The sequence below is a fragment of the Coloeus monedula genome (assembly GCF_965178545.1).
Source record: "Coloeus monedula genome assembly, chromosome: 28".
Lineage (NCBI taxonomy): Eukaryota > Metazoa > Chordata > Aves > Passeriformes > Corvidae > Coloeus > Coloeus monedula.
This window is the reverse complement of record NC_138808.1, coordinates 4,750,131-4,769,698: the sequence shown is the minus strand read 5'-3', so window position 1 is coordinate 4,769,698 and position 19,568 is coordinate 4,750,131. Positions and strand designations below refer to the sequence as shown.

The window sequence follows — 19,568 nt, the reverse complement described above, 5'->3', positions numbered from 1 at the left end:
TGGCATCTCCCGTGTCCCTGGGGAGAAACAGGAATCATGGAATGGTTTGGGTTGGAGGGGACCTTAAATTCTACCCAGTGCCACCCCTGCCATGGGCAGGGACACTTTCCACTGTCCCAGGTTGCTCCAAGCCCCATCCAACCTGGCCTTAGACACTTCCAGGGATCCAGGGGCAGCCACAGCTGCTCTGGGCACCCTGTGCCAGGGCCTCACCCCCCTCACAGGCAGGAATTCCTTCCTAATAATATCCAACTTAAATCTCCCCTTTTTCAGTTCAAAACCCTGTCCTCTCACTGCACCCCTGCTAAAAGTCTGTCTCCACCTTCCTTATGAGCCCCTCTAATCCTTGAAGCATCCCCTGATCTCAGCCCCTCCACCTGCACCTACACCCAAAAGCTGGACCTGGCTGCCTGCCCCAGGATCGAGATTCCAATCTATTTAAATGTTGGAGAATATTTTTAATTACAGGGATAGCCAGGAGCCGCCCCTGGGCACGGGAACTGGTGCAGCCAAAGGTGCTGGGTGCTGGTGGAGCATGTGTCAGCACTTCCAGCACCCTGACCCACTGTCAGGAGAAGGAGCAATCCCTCCCCATGCCCTTACAAGACAGATCCTTGGCACCCTTCCCTGTATCCAGCTTCTCCAGTGTCCCAGCTGGCATTTTTCACCCGGGGGAGGGGGGAAAGGGGAACAGCAGCATGGAAAATGTCACATGAGAGGGATGCTGGGGCAGTCACAGCGCTGCAGCTGCCCAGGGGGGCTGGAAAATGTGGGAGTTTTGAGCAAATCCCAGGGAACTAAGCTGGGATTCCCTGTCCAGCTCGAGCTGGATCCAGCCTCTGAGTGGCATCAGTGTCCCTTGGGTTTTGGAGAGGGGGCTGGAAGGTGGCACATCAGGGTTGGGGGCTTGGTGCCCTGGCACAGACGGTATGCCAACAGCTTGGGAGGAGCTCAATGCCCAGGGCTACGTCCTTCCTTCTTCCCTCTTTTTAAAGCTCCTGGGCAAAGTCTGGCCTGGGCTGGGCACCAAGCCCCGCTCCCACTGTCCCCAGGCAGCAGCAGCTGCTCCCAGCCCAAGGTCATGTTTTTCCTCTGCTCCTGCCCTGCTCCGACCCAGTGCTGGTGCCACAGGGCTCCCAACCACCCTCCTGTGGAGTGTCTCTGTCCTCCCTCCCCTCCTCCTGCAGCACCCGTGTCCATCCCTGTCCCCTGCTGCAGCACCCATGGCTCTGCTCTGGGATTAGACCCCGTTTAATGCGCAGCTCCCGGGATCCAGGAGGATGAGAGGCGCTTATGGAAATACAAGGTCACATCTGCAGGTTAAGCCAAAACACAGCCCTGGCTCCCGGCTCTCGGTGGCTTTGCCATTCCAGTGTGGTGTGATAAGAGGGGGGAATTCTGCTTTGGAAGCAGAAACTCTTCTAAAAACAACTTTCCTTGCTTTGCTCAGCTCTGGCACCCACTGGAACACCACCATGCCGTGCTGGCAGCGAGGTGATAGGGATCCCAAATAAGCTTCTCCTTGGAGCCCCCCCATGTCTCTCCCAAGGGCTCTCCCTGCTCAGTTCAACCAACACCCTCCTCCCTGCTCCATTCCTGGTTTTTCCAGGCTTTTCTGGGGTCACCAGGTTTCCTCTTCCACACTGGTGTTGACACAAGGATCTTGTGGTGCATCCTCTGTTAAGCCCCAGCAGCTGATAACCCCAACCAGGAGCTTTCAGGAGGATGCTGCAGGACTTGGGGGTCAAATCCCTGGAAGTCTGAAGGATGGCTCTTGGCAACACCTTTCCCTTGGTTGGTGGGCTCAGCTCCTGCCAATAACCTTCCTCTGCAGGAAAACCAGCTCATGTGGCACACAGGCTTGACAAAAATTGCTGTTTTCATGCCCAAAGTCCCGTGGTTGGGGATTTACTGCATTCCCAGCAAAGTTTCCCAAAGAAGCCATGTCTGCCCCATCCCTGAAGTGTTCAAGGCCAGGCTGGATGGGCCATAGGGCCTGGTCCAGTGAAAGGGCAGGGGAGTGGAACTGAAAGGTCCTTAGGGTCCCTTCCAACCCCAACCATTCCATGATTCCATGAATTAGCTGGAAGGAGGGAGGGCCTGCCAGGGTGTGGCAGTGGGAAGTGCTGGAGTCTGTGCTTCCACCTTCTCCTGCATCTCCCTGGAGTCTGTGTCTCCCAGCCCTTCCTCTTCCTCTTATTTTTCATTAATCCGATTTGCCGGAGGATTCCTACGCAGCGGAATTGCAGTCGGCTGGAAGCCTCGAGGGAGGGATCTCTGAGGTGCTGGGACGTGATCCCACACTCGCTGCCCTGGTCCCCTGGCCACGCTGCTCTGCCCTGCCTGCTCTTCCCAGGAGCACAGCGGGTTTTCCAGGCACTCAGCTCTCACCCTTTGCCGAGAGCAAACAGCCCCTGGAATCAGGGCTCTGTGTTTGCCCTCCCTGTTTGGCTTGTGGGCTCAGCACCAGCACGGATACCTTATCACAGGACCTGGGAGCCCAAATGGGGGACAGTGCCCAGACCTGGTGCCGGCCCATGGAGCCTATCACGCGTTCCCAGGATGGCTGGGAATTTTCCAAGGGAGAGTTTGCTGCCTTTTTCCTCCTGCTAGGCTGATCCACCCAGGAATTCCCCTCGAAATGCTTGTGCTCCTCCCGTGGTGCTGAGGGGGTGTTGGGCGGTGTTTGGGTCCTGCTGGGCCTCCGTGGTGAGGGCAGAGCAGAGCTGGTCCCACACAGCTCCGGGGCCATGAACCCACGGGGTGGCTTGGCCGAAGCACCAGGTGTGTGAGGCTGGGCAGGACAGAAGGACGGCCCCATCCGGGCTCCTCAGCCCCTTTTTTGGGATCCTTCTGGGTTCCCTGCGTTACCTCCAAGGAGTTCAGCAACCTGTGACCCTCTTGGCTCCAGTGCCCTTATCCCTGGCACATTTATCAGCCCCCCTGAGGTGTTCTCCATGCTCTGCTAATGAGCAGAACGGCCTCAGTGCCGATGGCCAGGGAAGCGGGAGCACAGTGACCCGTGTGAGGGGCAGGACGCGGTGCCAGCGCTGCCCAGCCGGGCACCACATCCAGCTCTGCCCTGCTGTGGCTGAGGGTGGTGCCCATGGTGGGCTCACCAGGGACAGTGGGGCAGTCGGGAGCTTCTCCAAGGTTTTCCTGGTGTGTTTTCCATGTGAAGGGCTACCGTGGCCATGGCATGCCCCGTGGCTGGCAGACAGGCTGTGAAACGAGCTGCCAAACTGGCCTAAAGCTCATCACTGCAAAGAGTCAAGGGGAGGAGGAGAAAGGAGCACCCAGGGATGGACTGAGGCAGCGCAGGAGCTCAGGGCTCTGATGGCTCTGTGCTCTGACCCCCCTGGGGGGATGGGATGCTCTGACCCCTCTTGGGTAATGCACTGACCCCTCTCTCGGTGATGTCCTGGCCCCCCAAGTGCCTTCCCCATTCTCCATCCCCATCTCCGATCCCGCTGCAGCCACACATGACCTTGGAGCCCTCTCATTCATTCCTCATCTCCTTGGAGCGCAGCAACTGCTTTCCATGGCCCTTTTCCACCTCTATAGAGCTGCTCCAGCTCCCAGTCGCTCCCGTGCCCCGTTCCCTCGCCCCGAGCCCTTGGAGGGTCAGCCCAGGAAAGCCGCCAGGCCAGATGGAGCCCCACGGGCTGGGACCAGAGCTGCCTTTTCAGCTGGAGTCACTGGAGATGCACACTGGCGTGTGCATACTAATGACCCGCGGGTTTTGTTCCAACTGTGGCCCCTTTGTACCGCACAAAGCGGCCCCCGGGCGCCGGGATCGGCCCAGGGGAGCCAGCACAGCACATTTAATGCATTCAGGACTCCAACAGTGCTGATAGAGGGCTTTCCCCGGCCCTCTCCCCACTAAAACAGCCAGCTGGGCGCTTTTCCCGCTGCCCGGCTCCCGAGTGCAGCGAGCTGCCTTGAAAACAAACGTGAGGGGACACTCCGGGCTCAGCCCTTGGGGCTCCCCTTGCAGAAGCCGGGTCCCAGCTCTCCTGGGGACGGCAGCAGTGAGGGCCCAGAGGGCTTTTGGAGCTTCTCCCTCCCTGGTTTCCTGCTGCCACGTCCCGTGTTGCAGCTGCATGCCGGGAGAGTGTGGGATTCCTGGGATTCGCAGGGCAGCGAGCTCGGCCGGGCTGGGGAGGCTGAGCCTGAACACGAGGGTCTTTTGAGTATATCAACAACTTAACCGAGCTCCAGTGTTGCCACAGCTGCCATCAGGGTTTAACCCCTGAGGACGGAGGTTTAGGAGCTTCCACAAGCATCAGTAGGGTCAGGAGTGGCTCGCTGCCTTCTTCCTTTTGGAGCCTGAGTGTTGGAAATGAAAAAGAGTCCGACGACTCCGGCGGGGGGAGAAATTGCAGTCCCAAACCAATGTGGTTGATAAGAGCAAGCTCTGTTCATTAGCAATCCAGAGGCACTTCTATAGTATACCAGCTTGGTAACTCTTAAGTGGCTTAAAACTTATCAAAGCACATTTTTACTTCTACATAATTGGACTTACATTGGCAAGCTTCTACAGTTATGTTATGATTAAAAGAATTCAGAGTTTACCTCCCCTTCTCCGGGTCTTATCTACACAGCTGTAAATCTTCAAAACTCTCTTTTTGTTCCCAGCCCTGTTTTTTTCACACAGGGATTTTCTCATGGAGAGTTTTTCTCACACACAGGCCTTTTGCTTGCAGGCCTATTGCTTGTATAGTTCTTTTATTGATCCCATAATTCTATCAATGATCCATGTCCCTGATCCTCTAACCAAATCCCAACACCTGAGGCTTGAGCTCATCTTCCCTGGCATCCCTGTTGGTTTGGGCATGGGCTTTTCTGGGCTGGGCTGGTGGGATTTATCCTCCCTCCCCAAGGCATCTGGATCTGGCTCAGTGATGGTGTATTGATCCTCCATTGGCTGTGGGGTGCCAGGGGGCAGAGGAGGGGCAGGGAATACAGTGACTGCTCCAATAAAATACCAAAAAATATAGTAATGAATAAAATAATGAAATATATTTAAAAAATCAGACCTTATCCTTGTACCTGGGAGGGGGCTGGTTACCTCAGGGCTCTGGCGTGGTGTGGACAGAGGACCCTCCGAGTTAACGGGTTGTCCTTGTCCTGATCCCACAGAGGATGGGGATTTCCTGGCGCTGGACCTTGGTGGCACCAACTTCCGCGTGCTGAGGGTGAAGGTGTCGGACAACGGGCTGCAGAAAGTGGAGATGGAGAACCAGATCTACGCCATCCCCGAGGAGCTCATGCGTGGCAGTGGGGTGCAGGTGGGTCCTGGGAGAGTCCCTGATGTGTCCTGGGGCTGGAGCAGGAGTGGCCATCCCTGCCTGGGCCAGGGGATCCTGCTGGATCTTGTGCTGGGAGCTCCTGGCAGCCAGCACGGCGATGAGTGAGGGCGGGCAGGGACGCGGGCACAGCGTCCCCTCCGAGTGGGCAGCCAGCTGAGGTGCCACTCTTCACCTTCTTCCAGCTTTTCGACCACATTGCTGAGTGTTTGGCCAACTTCCTGGACAAGCTGCAAATCAAAGACAAGAAACTCCCCCTTGGCTTCACCTTCTCCTTCCCGTGTCACCAGACCAAGCTGGATGAGGTGGGTGAGGGGCTGAACTCTCACTGTGGGTTCCACACCAATTTAGCTCAGGCTTTTAATTAGGCTCATTGATTTTGGGCCATGTGACCTTTCCTGAAGGGCCACATCTCTCATTCCTGTAAAGCCGTTTCCCAAGCTCTGGGTGAGAGGAGCCTAAGAACAGCACTGTCCCTTTATTTTTATGAATATTTTTTGTTGGCGCAATGACTCAGTGGCTGCAGGATCAGGGACAGAAAGGATGGAACATTCCTTCAGGGAATGCAGAGCTTGGCATCACTTCCCAATAACCCCGTTGCTTGTCATCTTCTCCAAACACACTGTTTAAAGGAAAAACAAATGTTTGCTAAGGATATGTGTCAGGTTGCCTTTTTTAAAGCTGTTTGATGACAATAAGTGGTGGTGGATCTCCCGTTTTAAACACACCTGGCCAGGTTTTCATAGGAGCCTGGAGTTTGGTTTGGAAGGGACCTTAAGGACATTCAGAGTGCCACCCCCCTGCCATGGGCAGGGACACCTTCTGCTGTCCCAGGGTGCTCCAAGCCCTGTCCAACCTGGCCTTGGACACTTCCAGGGACGGGGCAGCCACAGCTGCTCTGGACACCCCGTGCCAGAGCCCCTCCCCATCCTGGATTTCACCTGATTTATCTTGAGGGTTTCTCAGCCACCACCCATCTGTGAGCTTTGACGGGGTCCTCGTGGCCCAGGGTCACGGTGTGTGCCAGCAGGGCGCGGTGCTGGCGGAGCGAGGGACGTGTCCCAGGAACTGCAGGGGTTTGGGAGGTGACGTTCCCGTGGGATGCCTCCACGGAGAGCAGCTTTTCCCTGCCTGCACCAGAGCTCCAGACGTGCCGAGCATCACATCCCCCCGTGCAGCCGGCGCAGGGAGGGGGGTCCCTGTCCCCCTCCGCCAGCCCCGGGCACCGATGGCTGTCGCTGTCACTGTCACTGTCAGCTCTGCCGGGAGCCGTGACCTCGCCGGGAGACCAAACATCCCCGAGCCCAGCGAGGCACGTGGCCCCCGCCGCACCCACCCGGCGCTGCTGGCTGCGGGAGGGGGCGATGCGATGCTCCTCGCCCCACGCTCCCCGCCCGATGCTCCCCTCCTCGCCCCACGCTCCCCTCCTCGCCCCACGCTCCCCTCCTCGCCCCACGCTCCCCTCCTCGCCCGGGTCCCCCCATGGAGCGCGGCAGCCCCGGCGCGTCCTCCCGGCAGGAGCCGGCGCCGCGCTGGGGAACGGCGCCCGTGCCGCAGCCCCAGGGAGGCATTAGCGCTTTCCTCTAGGTAGCCACGGGGCTGTGAAGAATGCTAAAACACAGAAGCTGCAGGGGAGGCGTCTGTGGCCCGTGACCTCGCCCGGGCTGCGTCGCTCAGTGCCTCAGTTTCCCCAGCTCTAAGGCGGGGCGGGTGTCTGCCTCCCCTAGGGCGCTGTGGCCGTAGGGCTGGAGATTTCAAATGTAATTGAGTCCTTTCCCTCCCCCCGGGGTTCAGCTCAGTCCCCGGCCAGGTGCCTCTGGCCACAGGGCACTGCGAGCCCCCCACCCCACAGGGACAGGTCAAGGAGCATTCCTTAGGCACAATGAGCCTCTCACCGCATGGGGCTGGGTCAAGGAGCATTCCATAGGCACAGCAAGCCACCCACCCCCCAGGGGTGGGTCAAGGAGCATTCCTTAGGCTTGTGAACACATTTTGCTGCAGGGCTCGATCAAACCTGGTGATGGGAACCGCTGTTCCTCCTGCCAGGGGAGCAACGAGCAGCTCACACGTTATTTCATGGCCATAAACTTTATCTGACACGGAAGCTGTGGCTGATAGCGCAGCTGGTGAGCTGATAACGGGGGTTCCCCCACAGGACCATATGTCCCTTGTGGCAGGAGCCAGGTGTCACCTCCAAGCTCCCCTCTTGCTGTTCCCCCACAGAGCATCCTCGTGACGTGGACGAAGGGGTTCAAGTGCAGCAGCGTGGAGGGGAGGGACGTGGTGTCCCTGCTGCGCAAGTCCATCAAGAAAAGAGGGGTAAGAGCCTGGGCAGGCGGGATGGGGGCACACGGGTCCCTGGGACAGGAGACCTTGGCTCCATGGAGATGTTTCGGTCTGTTTTGTCTGTGTTGGGTCACCCACACTCCTTTCCACCATCTCAGGACTTTGACATTGACATCGTGGCTGTGGTGAATGACACCGTGGGGACCATGATGACCTGTGGCTACGATGACCACAACTGTGAAGTTGGCCTCATTGTTGGTGAGCTGCAGCAGGGGGGAAGAGCTGGGGTCCATCCATTCAGGAACTCCGGAGGGAGATCCTGCTTCTTGCAGGTCTTGGAGGTCTTTGGGGAAAAAGGAGAGGGTGATATTGGTGTTGGAAAGCCAGCATTGCCCAGTGTTTGCTTTGTTCTTCACTTTCTGTGGTGCACTGGGCTGTGGCCAAAGGGAAATGAGGGATAATGGGAATGAAGAATAATGGGAATGAGGGAAAGGCAGCGTCCTCGCTCACCCTGTCCCCGTGCTTGGCCAGGTACCGGCACCAACGCCTGCTATATGGAGGAGATGAGGCACATTGACCTGGTGGAAGGGGACGAAGGTCGGATGTGCATCAACATGGAGTGGGGGGCCTTCGGCGACGACGGGGTGCTCAACGACATCCGCACCGAGTTTGACCGTGAGATCGACATGGGCTCGCTCAACCCTGGCAAACAATTGTGAGCAGATTCTTGGCTCGGGCTCGGGCTCGTGGTTTGCTCAGCATTGTCCGTCCTCCCATAGCGCTGGTGTTACTGGGACTGGGGAGGTCATCCCAGCTAACTGGGTCACCGTGTCCTCTGCCACCAGTGCAGAGAGGGGCAGTGTCCCATCCCAGGGCAGTGTCCCAAACTGGGGCAGTGTCCTAACCCAGGGCTGTGTCCCAACCTGGGGTGGTCCTGCCCCACCCACTGCCCTCGTGAGCCCCTCGTGTGAATGTGCTGATTCCTGTTCCCTTCCTGGCCAGCACAGTTATCCACCAGCCCAGGCAGGCACCCTCACCTAATGTCCACATCCCAATCCTACAAATCTCCCATTCCCCACAGGGCTGCTGTGGCGTGAGGGTGATCTGGGGGTCCCTGCAAACTGACTGAGCCCCTTCAGGTGGCCACGAGCTCTCTTTGCAGAATGATGGTCGTGTCCACATGGCTTCATATTTTCACTGATGGGATAAACTGCTCTAGGAGGGGATTTCCTAGATTTCATTTGGGATGGGGAGGCTGCCAATGGGGTTTTCAGGTCAGCCTGTGGCCACCTTGTGGCACATGCAGCCAAACTCACACATAGTTTAGCCTGGAGAGAAGGAAGCTCAGGGGGGAACTTATGGCGAGATAGGATAGGTTCAGGTTAGATATTAGGGAAAATTTCTGCTGGGAAAAGGCGGTCAGGTGTGGCATAGGCTGCCCAGGGCAGTGGTGGTGACACTGTCTCTGGAGGGATTTAACACCTGTGTGGATGTGGCACTTGGGACATGGGTTACTGGTGGCCTTGGCAGTGCTGGGGAATGGTTGGACTTGATAACCTTAGAGGGCCTTTCCAGCCCAAACCATTCCCTGATTCTATCTCGTGCCTCCCCATGGGCAGGTTTGAGAAGATGATCAGTGGGATGTACATGGGGGAGCTGGTCAGACTCATCCTGGTGAAGATGGCCAAGGAAGGGCTGTTGTTTGGGGGAAGGCTCACACCGGATCTGCTCACCACTGGCCATTTTGAGACCAGATTTGTCTCTGCCATTGAGAAGTAAGTAGGATCCAGGGGGTTTCCATCTCCCGACATCCGTGGACGGACCATCACTGACCAAACCCAGACCATCACACAGCAAGAGTTGGATTCCCTGGCACGAACCCCTCTTTGTCCTTCCAGGGAGAAGGAGGGGCTGCAGAAAGCCCACGAGATCCTGAGCAAGCTGGGCCTGGAGCCGTCACACGAGGACTGCCTGGCCACGCTGCGCATCTGCCAGATCGTGTCCACGCGCTCGGCCAGTCTGTGCGGGGCCACGCTGGCCGCGGTGCTGCGCCGCATCAAGGACAACAAGGGCGTGGAGCGGCTGCGCTCCACCGTCGGCGTGGACGGCTCTGTCTACAAGAAACACCCGCAGTGAGTCCGGAGACAGGGACAGGGGTCTGGGGCATGGTGGGGACAGGGACACAGAGAGGGATCTGCTGCTGCCAGCAGTGGGTACAGCTTGGCACACGAGAAGTATCTCCAAATATTCCCTTGGGCACCTCATTTGGATGCCAGGGAGTCCCCGGAGGGTCACACTCGGGTCCCCAGAGGGTCACACTCGGGTCCCCCTTCCTCCTCCTCCACAGCTTTGCCCGTCGCCTCCACAAGACTGTGCGGAAGCTGCTGCCAGACTGCGAGATCCGGTTCATCCGCTCGGAGGACGGGAGCGGCAAAGGGGCGGCCATGGTGACAGCAGTGGCCTACAGGCTGGCTGCACAGCACAAGGCCCGGCAGAAGATCCTGGAGCCCCTGAAGCTGAGCCACGAGCAGCTGCTGGAGGTGAAGGGAAGGATGAGGATAGAGATGGAGAAAGGGCTGGGCAAGGAGACGCACGCGGAGGCGACGGTGAAGATGCTGCCCACCTACGTGTGCTCCACTCCCGATGGAACAGGTGATGTGTCCTGTGTAAAATCTCTGTCTCTGAGCCCATGGATGTCCTGTGTCCTTGGGAGAGGCTGGCTCCTTTGCTGTGGCCGGTTCCTCTTTGTGGTGGGAGTGGCATAAACCTCCAGTTTGATACTGGGCAGAGCACTGAGCCTTTGGGACGTTCTGCACCTGACTTAACACAAAGCCTGGCTCTGTCTGTGGTTTTCCCGACCATGGGATTCTCCCCACCCTCATCCTGGGTTGTGTTCCTGGTTCTGCCTGTGGCTTGGGCGAGCGCCTGACCTTGGCTAGAAGCTTGTGCAGGTCCTGTGCAGGGCCGAGAGCTGGACTTCAGTGATCCTTGTGGGTCCCTTCCAGCTCAGGTTTATGATTTGAAGCATCACCCCAAGTCTGGAGCAAACCTCTCCATCCCCTTCCTACCTGCACCCTCTGTTCTTACCTGTATCCCCAGCTACGTCTCTGTTTCCATCCCTCTCCCTGGAAGGGGGCAGATTCTTGTCTGCTCTGTGCCACATCCTGGATGCCCCATGCTGGGATCTCTCCTGATGATCCTCTCTCGGGTTGCAGAAAAGGGAGATTTCCTCGCCCTGGACCTGGGAGGAACCAACTTCCGCGTGCTGCTGGTGCGCGTCAGGAACGGGATGCGGCGCGGGGTGGAGATGCACAACAAGATCTACTCCATCCCCGTGGAGATCATGCAGGGCACGGGAGAGGAGGTCAGGATGGGCACATGGAGAGGGGAAAGGGGTCTCTTCCCTAGGGTGGCTGGAGCAGGGCTGACCACGGAGCTGGTCTTGCCTCTCCAGGGAGCAAAACCAGGAGTGGGGAGGGCTGGTGCTCTCCTACTCTTGGAGCAGCGAGTTCTGCCCAAGGCTCTGGGGTTTGGGAAGCTGGAGACTGTTTTTTGGTTAGAAATGGTGTTATTCCCAGACATGACTGAACCTCCCTGAATCCCACACACTCCACAAGGGCAGATAAGCATCATCCCCATTTCCCAGATAGGGAAACCACAACACAAGCGCTGGGAGACGTTTCCGGAGACACATTTGGAAAGAGTTTTGCAAACCACTCCAGGCGATGCTTGGGGACTGGGAGTATCTCCAGCAGACTGGGCTGGAGGGCTCTGGGGATCCCTTGCAGAGGGACTGGATTCCTCTGTCACCTCCCTGCTGGCCCCCTCCCCTCCTGGGACCTGTGAGGTGGAGATAACACGGGGATTTGGCCACGTCGTGGGAGAGGAGGAGGGTGAAACCGAGCTTTTTGGGGTTGCTCACCTCCCACAGTGCAGCTGAGCCGTGTCCTGCTCTGTTCAAAGTCCTGGGAGTGATTTGAACATTCCAGCAGGCCTGGGAATGGGTTGGAATCCCCAGCAGTTTGGGCAGGCTGGCTTCCAGCTGGGCTCTGGCTGTGGTGGTAACATTTCCCTTTGGCTTTGCCCATCCAGCTCTTTGACCACATTGTCCACTGCATCTCCGACTTCCTGGAGTACATGGGAATGAAGGGCGTATCGCTCCCGCTCGGGTTCACGTTCTCCTTCCCCTGCCAGCAGAACAACCTGGATGAGGTAACCCAACCCCTCCTGGCAGCACCCCTGGCTGGTACCTGGCTGTCCCTCCTACCTGGTGTTGAGGGGGACTCACTGGGGGTTTTTTCCACAACAGGGAATTCTCCTGAAGTGGACAAAAGGTTTCAAGGCGACGGGCTGCGAGGGGGAGGACGTGGTGGGCCTGCTGAAGGAGGCCATTCACAGGAGAGAGGTGAGCAGCCATGGGGCTGGGAGAAGCGGGCGGCTGCTCCCACATTCTGACTGTCTTTAGCATCATTAATTGACCTGTAAAACAAATTACTGGGCTGAGCTCAGGGCTAATGAGTGTCAGAATTTTCACAGTCGCCCTTACTCATCACTTGAGGTTGGATTTTCAGACCCTGGAGCTACAGGCTGGCCCCTGGCCAGGGCTAGAGCAGACTTGTCTGGCCCTGAGCTCAGGAGACACCGGCTCATTTCCTCGGCACAGACCACTCCAAGCTCCTGCCCAGGGGCTGCTGCTCCTGGCAGGGCTGACCCAGCCCCTCAGCAGCTGGAGGTGTCTGAGGTCTGAGCCCTACCTGCAGACAGGTGGGGCTGTGGGAAGTCCGTGGGTGCCTCCATGTCTGTGGAGGTCGATGGTCATGGAGGACAAGGGAGAACAGTTTTAAATTAAAAGAGGAGAGATTTAGGTTGGATGTCAGAAAGAAATTCCTCCCTGTAGGGTGGGGAGGCCCTGGCACAGGGTGCCCAGAGCAGCTGTGGCTGCCCCTGGATCCCTGGCAGTGCCCAAGGCCAGGCTGGATGGGGCTTGGAGCAGCCTGGGACAGTGGAAGGTGTCCCTGCCCATGGCAGGGGTGGCACTGGATGGACTTTAAGGTTCCTTTCCACCCAAACCATTCCATGATTCGGTGACTCTATGACTCCCATACTCAACAGACAGACAGGTCCTTTCCCAGCCATGGGAGCAGACTTAGCAGGAATTCCAGGTCCTCCAGGAATAACTCGTGCAATCCATCCCTCTGCAGGAATTTGACCTGGACGTGGTGGCAGTGGTCAATGACACAGTTGGCACCATGATGACCTGTGGGTACGAGGATCCCTACTGTGAAGTTGGGCTGATTGTCGGTGAGAACTGAAACCTCCTTAGGGAGCTCCTGGTCTGTGGTCCCACACCTGCCCCGTGGGGCACGGGAGGTGTCCCAGGGCTCTGATCCCGCTCCTCTCCACAGGCACAGGCAGCAACGCCTGCTACATGGAGGAGATGAGGAATGTGGAGCTGGTGGAAGGGGACGAGGGCAGGATGTGTGTCAACATGGAGTGGGGGGCCTTCGGGGACAGCGGGTGCCTGGATGACATTCGGACGGAGTTCGACCTGGCAGTGGATGAGCTGTCCCTCAACCCTGGGAAGCAGAGGTGGGTGGTGGCTTTGGGGGCTGGAAGGGACCCCGATGAGACCGAGGGTCCAGGAGCAGTTCTGCCCCACCAGCCCCTTGGTGGATCCAGGGGATGACAAGCAGGGCAGAGCCTGGCATTGGGACACGCCGGTGTGTCCCTTGTCCCCTGCCCGTGGGTGGGGGCCGTGCTGCTGGGCTTGCTGGAAGGATTGTACTGAAGGCACCTGGCAGAGCTGGAATCCCCATCCAGACCCAGTGTCCCTTCCTGTCCTGATGTCCAGCCTCGTCCTCTCATTCCCAGGTTTGAGAAGATGATCAGTGGGATGTACCTGGGGGAAATCGTCCGCAACATCCTGATGGATTTCACCAAGAAAGGGCTGCTCTTCCGGGGACGGATCTCAGAGAGGCTGAAGACCAGAGGGATCTTTGAGACCAAGTTCCTGTCTCAGATAGAGAGGTGAGGTCCAACAGGCGAGTGAGCACCAGCTGCCAATCTGAGCAGGGATGGAATGTGGGGAGAGAGCCCCCAGGGCTGCTGGGAGAAGTTCCACATGCTTGGTCTGGAGCCAGGGTGATGCAGGATGGTCCCACACAGATAAATCAGCAGACCCCACGTGGTTCTGGCAGTGCCAGTGTGGAGAGACAAGGAGGCTGTCTGGGGCTGGCAGCACAGATGGCTCTTTATCCTCTGCCCTGGGCAGAGAGGGGCCGTGGGTTACAGGGGTGTCACACTCCGATGGCTTTGTCCTGAAATCGCCTCCCTGATTAGGATGTGACACCAGGCCACGTGTAGGTCTGAAAGCTGAGATTGAAGAGGGGCTGTAGAGTCCCCCCAGCCACTGCCACCCAAGCCATGAGTCCCTGGGCTCTGCAGGATGTAGATCAGGAAGGGGAAGCCACATGTGCCGGGTGCTCCATCTCCTAACACTGCCCGTCCCCGTGTCCCCCCAGCGACTGCCTGGCCCTGCTCCAGGTGCGCTCCATCCTGCAGCACCTGGGCCTGGAGTCCACGTGCGACGACAGCATCATTGTGAAGGAGGTGTGCACGGTGGTGGCGCGGCGCGCGGCCCAGCTCTGCGGCGCCGGCATGGCCGCCGTGGTGGACAAGATCCGCGAGAACCGCGGGCTGGACTTCCTCAAAATCACGGTCGGCGTGGACGGGACGCTCTACAAGCTGCACCCTCAGTGAGTGGCTCTGGTTGTGCTCCAAGGGGGCTGCCCCGGGGCACCTGCCCACCTTGGGTAGTCGGAGGGGCTCAGGGGGAAGGTTCAGGGGATAAAGGGGGAGGATTTGAGGTGTTTCAGGGGCTCGAGGGCTGCCGGGAGCTCTGACCCAAACTTGAGGCCCAGCAAGAGTCAGCTGCTCCCGTAAGGACAGGGCACCAAGACGGGTAACACAGCAGGGGCTCCTCCAGTCCCACTGGACCTGACCCAGACACGGTGCCCAGGTTTGGCCAGGACTCTAAGCGATGGGGATGAGGCAGCTCTAACCAGCCACAAAGGTTCATGGCCACACAAAAACTTGCCTGTGCCAGAGGTGGCGGCTGGTGTTACTGGGCAGGGGGGCTCAGACAGGGACTAAAACACTGGGCTGAGCTTAAATAGGGCTCAAGAGCCTGTGGGCAAAGGGAGACTCTGAAGACTCCCCCCAGATGGGGCTGGTCAGAGTTGTTGAGGCTCATTAGTGCTCCCAGGGCTTGGTGGGACTCAAAAAGCGGCTGGGTTTAGTCCTGAGTGAAGGCACAGCACGGTTGTGTTGTAACTATGGGCTTGGGCTGAAGTGTGGAGACTTGGGCTTTCCAAGCTTCATCCATCCATCCATCCATCCATCCATCCATCCATCCATCCATCCATCCATCCATCCTTCTCCTCGGGGTCTGCGTTGCTCTTTGAGGCTCTGTGCAAGGCAGCAAAGGGGTTGGGACTGACACCTTCATCCCATGGCCGGTTAATTCAGAACCTCTCCCTCCCCTTGCCCTGCAGCTTCTCCACCGTCATGCACGAGACAGTGAAGCAGTTGTCCCCCAAGTGTGAAGTGACCTTCCTGCAGTCGGAGGACGGCAGCGGCAAAGGCGCCGCGCTCATCACGGCCGTGGCCTGCCGCATCCGCGAGGCCGGGCAGCGGTAGAGGGAAGGAGGTTTGCCCAAGAGCTTGGTTTCAGCAAAACAGGACGTTTCCTCACCCAATCCCTCCCTCTCTCTGCACACACTCACACACCCACGCACCCCCTCCCCTCCAAGCAGACTCGTAGCTTTACTTGTTCTCCAAGGCACCACGGTGGGACTGGAGACGCCGTGGGCTCTGTACAAAGTGTTGTCGTAGGAGTTTCCTTGCATGCCATAAAACCGCCTGTCGAGTAAAGCTCACAGTGTCTTTTGGCTTCTCCCTGCATTTCCAGGTGGAGCTGGAGCTGTCCCACCCGCAGCCTCCATCACACCCCAGCTCTCCCCCCACCGCTCCGAACCTCTCCCCTAACAGCAGTAGGGATAACGCTCGGATAACTGAGACTGCATTGTCACTTTAACAGTACCTATTTATGTCTGTCGGAGTTGTAGTTGTCCGTGCTGTAGAAGCAAACCTCTAAGATTGGGCTAAAGACCTCCACTAGTCTTTTACCCTGATCAAGGCTGTATTATTTCCATGAAAGTCATGGTAACTCTTAAAGCACAGGGTGCAGATTTCCACCGGCGTGGCCGCGGCTGCACTGGAGGTACCACGTATCTCCCTTGGTGAGCAATACTAGAGAACCTGCTGGAGCCAGGCTCGAGGGGCCCCTCGGCCAGCTCTGGCAGAGCATGTGCCTGGAAATAATTGGGGACTCAGGGTCTAATCCCATTTCCCGACCTCTCACCCGCACCCTGAGTAGCGTGTAGGAACGTGGCGTGTACGTAGGGTCGTGTTTCACCCCTGGACACCACTCCCCCCTTCCCTGGTGCATGTGCAGGCACGAGGAGCTGCTGCCACGGGTCGGGGTCTCTCCTGCCAAACCCCAAACTCGTGGCCGTGTGTCTGCCCTTGGCGTGGAGAGTCTGGTTTGCTTTGTGTCTGTGAAATAGTTCTGAGGCTGCAGCCTTTAGGTGGCACCTGGATTTATACACTGTATATTTATGTTTTAAGAGATCTGATATCTTTTTATGTACATAGTCTTGGGGGGGTTGTATCACTTAATTTTAACATCACCTTTTCATGTTGTTGACAAACAGTACAGAGTAATTATTTTCTTTTTTTTTTTTCTTCTGTTGTGTAATTTTTTTTTAATTTAAAATTTTCTTGGGGTAGACTGGAGAAAGAGACCCAAATTCCTGAGGATGGTTGTACAAGAGGTTTGGGCATTCTGACTTTATCACCAGGACAAAAGGGAAAGCAGAAGGCCAGGGACGCGGCGTGCAGGAGCAGCGGAGCCCTGCGGTGACGCTGTTGGGTTTAGGCTGGGTTTAACCTTAGGAGAGGTTTTATTTTGTCCCCTGCCCTCCCAGCTGTGCTCTGGGGGGGTCACAGCCATGGGTGGATGACATAACCCAGGGCTCTGCAGGGCTCTCGACCTCACACCACCGTCCTGGTCGAGCGCTGGCACCGGCAAAGCCGAGCTCATCTCTCGGTGAGGGGACACAGCTGGTGCCACCTCATCCCCATGTGGCATCCTCAGGGCTGCCCGTGAGCCGTGCCCGCAGCATCACTCGTGTGCCATGGTCAGACACAGGGATCCATTTTTGCCAACAGAAAACTCTGGATGAACTAAAAGCTGCAGGTCTCTGCCTCAGTGAGCAGAGGCAGACAGAGGATGGGGGGGTTCTGTAAATATTTAGCAGAAGTTAATGAAATTCCAGTGATGTAAAAAAAAAAAAAAAAAAAACAACAAACTAATAATCCCCACAAACAGCCCTTCAGATTGGAGGATAGAGTTTTTGTCTATTTTTATGTATATTTTTATACTGCTTGGGGTAACCTCATTACCAAAAGTCTCTCTTCTGTGTTGGGGGTCAAGTTCAGTAGCACAATTTTAAAGCAAAATTACTCTTTTGGGCATTTTAAATGCTTATTTTTTATAAGCCTCAAGACAATTATAACAAATAAAACCTGTGTATAGAAATGATGTAAGAAACCAAGTTTAGTGGAAGTTTTAGAAGCTGTCAAATAAATCTCTGAAGGATGATACAGAAATCCTCTAATCTGGTACCAAGCAGTTTTGTGTGATTTTTTTTTCCTCAGAAAACCAGCATTTTGCCTATTGAAAAATGGAAACACAAATGTTTTTAGTTGCTGCACTGTGCAGAGTTGCATTAGTGGCTGTTTTTACTCTTAGCCAGCTGTACCCCTTCTGAAATCCATAGTGTTTTCATCAGTTAGTGAGTGAAATTTTATACAACAGTAGTTTTGGGGGCAGAATGGGAAGGATTGGGATCTGAGCAGCCCTGCTTTTGATTCAGGCTCTGTTGGAGCAGGGGACTGACAGGGTGAGAGAGAAATTGGGGAGCTGAGTACCTGGCCTGGAGCAGGGCCAGCACAGCCCCCTCACCTGTCTGGGGTGAAGGAGGGGCTGTAGCTTCACAGGGGTGATGAAGGATCACCCTGAGCTCACAGGGTGGGGGTGGATTTTTGGCTGGGCTTGGTCAGAGGGATACACACCTGGATACCCACCTGGGTGTCCGAGGCTCCCGTAATGCTGGAAAGCTTTTGCTTAGAATCAAGCAGGGTGTGGAATGTTCCCAGTTAAAAGCAGTACTTGAAGCGTTACAAGACACCTGTGTTGCCTGTTGAGTGCAGATCCTCCCCGGGGCTGCAGGGAGGGGTTTGGGGAACGCCTGGAGGAGTTTGTGCTCCTCGTGGTCCCCAAGGGCACGAGCACCCGAGGTGTTTGATGTACAGTCTGATTGTGACGGCTGGGACCGGAACCTCACGCCAAAACGTCGCCATGGGATGTTCTGTGAATGTGTTTAAAATGAAGAAGGGAAGAATAAATCCTAATTATTGATATGAAGGGAAGATCAAATGATTATCTGTAGGGACAGACGGACAGACTGCTGAGCCTGACTTGCCCAGTCTGTGTCTTCCCTGCAGCAAGAAGCGCTGCTTTGTGGACTTAGGATGGTTTTGTTTTGCTTGGTTGCTCCCATTTGGATGCATTTTCTTTGCACTCCCGGGGTTCTGGGATGTTCTCCGGCCAGGCAGGCAGGAGGGAACAGTCTCTGGCCTTTCCTCCCTGGCAAGTCTCTCCTTGTTGGTACTTTGGACAGGATTTTATTGGGTTTTTAGTACAGATGTAGATATATATAAACAAAATCTGCAAATTACTGAGCCTTGCAAGCAGAATTTGCCTCTTCCCTTCCTGGAGTCCAAGGCTGGGAGGGACAAGCTCCTGCTCAGTGGCCCCAGGGGTGTGAGGGTATGGGTGGGGCACAGAGCCCTGGCCTGGCAGCAGCCAGGGTACAGTTTGACCGGAGATAACTCCTGCCTGCTCTCCCTTATCAGGCAATCCAAACCCATCTGGCTGTTGGAGAGATAAGGGGGTGAAAGGTCCAAGTGCATGGGAGGGGAGAGGTGTAAAATGGTGGCAAATGCATCGTGCAGGGGTTGTGAGATACAAGATAACAGCAAAATAAACTGGAGTGGGGGGAGCCCTGGCCCCAGTCCCCTCCAGATAAGGAAATGCCTGCTTTGGGCAGATCATTCCCTTGCTCTGGTAGGAAAATGGGCACTGAAAGCAAAGAGGCAATTCCTGTTCTCAAGGTCATTTGGAGAGAGGGAAATTCTTTCCCTCGTGACATCCCTGACCAGTCTTAAATCTTTCTGGCCTGAAGCAAAGAAAATGCATCCTGATGTGGGCGCTGGCTCCGTGCGGGCAGGGGAGTCATAAAGCCAAAGACTGTGTGGCTGCTGGCAGAAACGAGTGCTGTAGATTCACCTGATGTTGTTCTTTCGTGTTTACAATATTTATTTTTAGCAATTGACTGCAATGATATTATATATAGGCTTCCTTATTTTTGTACTTTTCATACCGTTTCCTGAGTGTGGTGTACTGCTCAGCTCCCCTCGGCCACCACTGCTGCTCCTAGTCAGTGACAATAAACGAGAGAAAAACAACCACCACCCATTTTCTGGGGTCAGTGTCGTGTGTTTCGGCTTCTGTGCTCCCCTCGCCCCTCAGCAATCCCTGAGGAAGGGCACCTGTGCCCACCCCATCCCAAATCCCTGATCCTGGCCCCTGGAAAGAGGGACCCAGCTGGGAAGGGGGTTGTTGCCTTGCACTGACAGTGCCTCCACAGCCAGGAGGGCGAGGGAGGGCACGGGGAGAGGACAGCCAGGGATCAAGGGAAGGGGTTACTGCCTGGAAAAAATACCAGTATGAGTTTCCTGCTCCACATCCCACATCCTGGTGACACTGGGTGGGTCCCAGCTGAAGGG

General features: G+C 56.6%; 1 protein-coding gene across 1 annotated transcript in view; it reads left to right on the top strand.

The window, feature by feature from the left end:
* Positions 1 to 19,270, top strand: part of HK2 (hexokinase 2) — a 28,851-nt gene extending 9,581 nt beyond the window's left edge. The window contains exons 3-18 of the mRNA XM_082298339.1: positions 5,143 to 5,291; positions 5,495 to 5,614; positions 7,533 to 7,628; positions 7,754 to 7,853; positions 8,127 to 8,310; positions 9,215 to 9,370; positions 9,494 to 9,727; positions 9,943 to 10,247; positions 10,811 to 10,959; positions 11,688 to 11,807; positions 11,905 to 12,000; positions 12,797 to 12,896; positions 13,001 to 13,184; positions 13,467 to 13,622; positions 14,117 to 14,350; positions 15,149 to 19,270. Of these exons, the coding sequence (XP_082154465.1) occupies positions 5,143 to 5,291; positions 5,495 to 5,614; positions 7,533 to 7,628; positions 7,754 to 7,853; positions 8,127 to 8,310; positions 9,215 to 9,370; positions 9,494 to 9,727; positions 9,943 to 10,247; positions 10,811 to 10,959; positions 11,688 to 11,807; positions 11,905 to 12,000; positions 12,797 to 12,896; positions 13,001 to 13,184; positions 13,467 to 13,622; positions 14,117 to 14,350; positions 15,149 to 15,293 (2,528 nt within the window). The 3' untranslated portion in view covers positions 15,294 to 19,270. The remainder of the gene's footprint in view (positions 1 to 5,142; positions 5,292 to 5,494; positions 5,615 to 7,532; positions 7,629 to 7,753; positions 7,854 to 8,126; positions 8,311 to 9,214; positions 9,371 to 9,493; positions 9,728 to 9,942; positions 10,248 to 10,810; positions 10,960 to 11,687; positions 11,808 to 11,904; positions 12,001 to 12,796; positions 12,897 to 13,000; positions 13,185 to 13,466; positions 13,623 to 14,116; positions 14,351 to 15,148) is intronic.
* Positions 19,271 to 19,568: the final 298 nt, after the last annotated feature.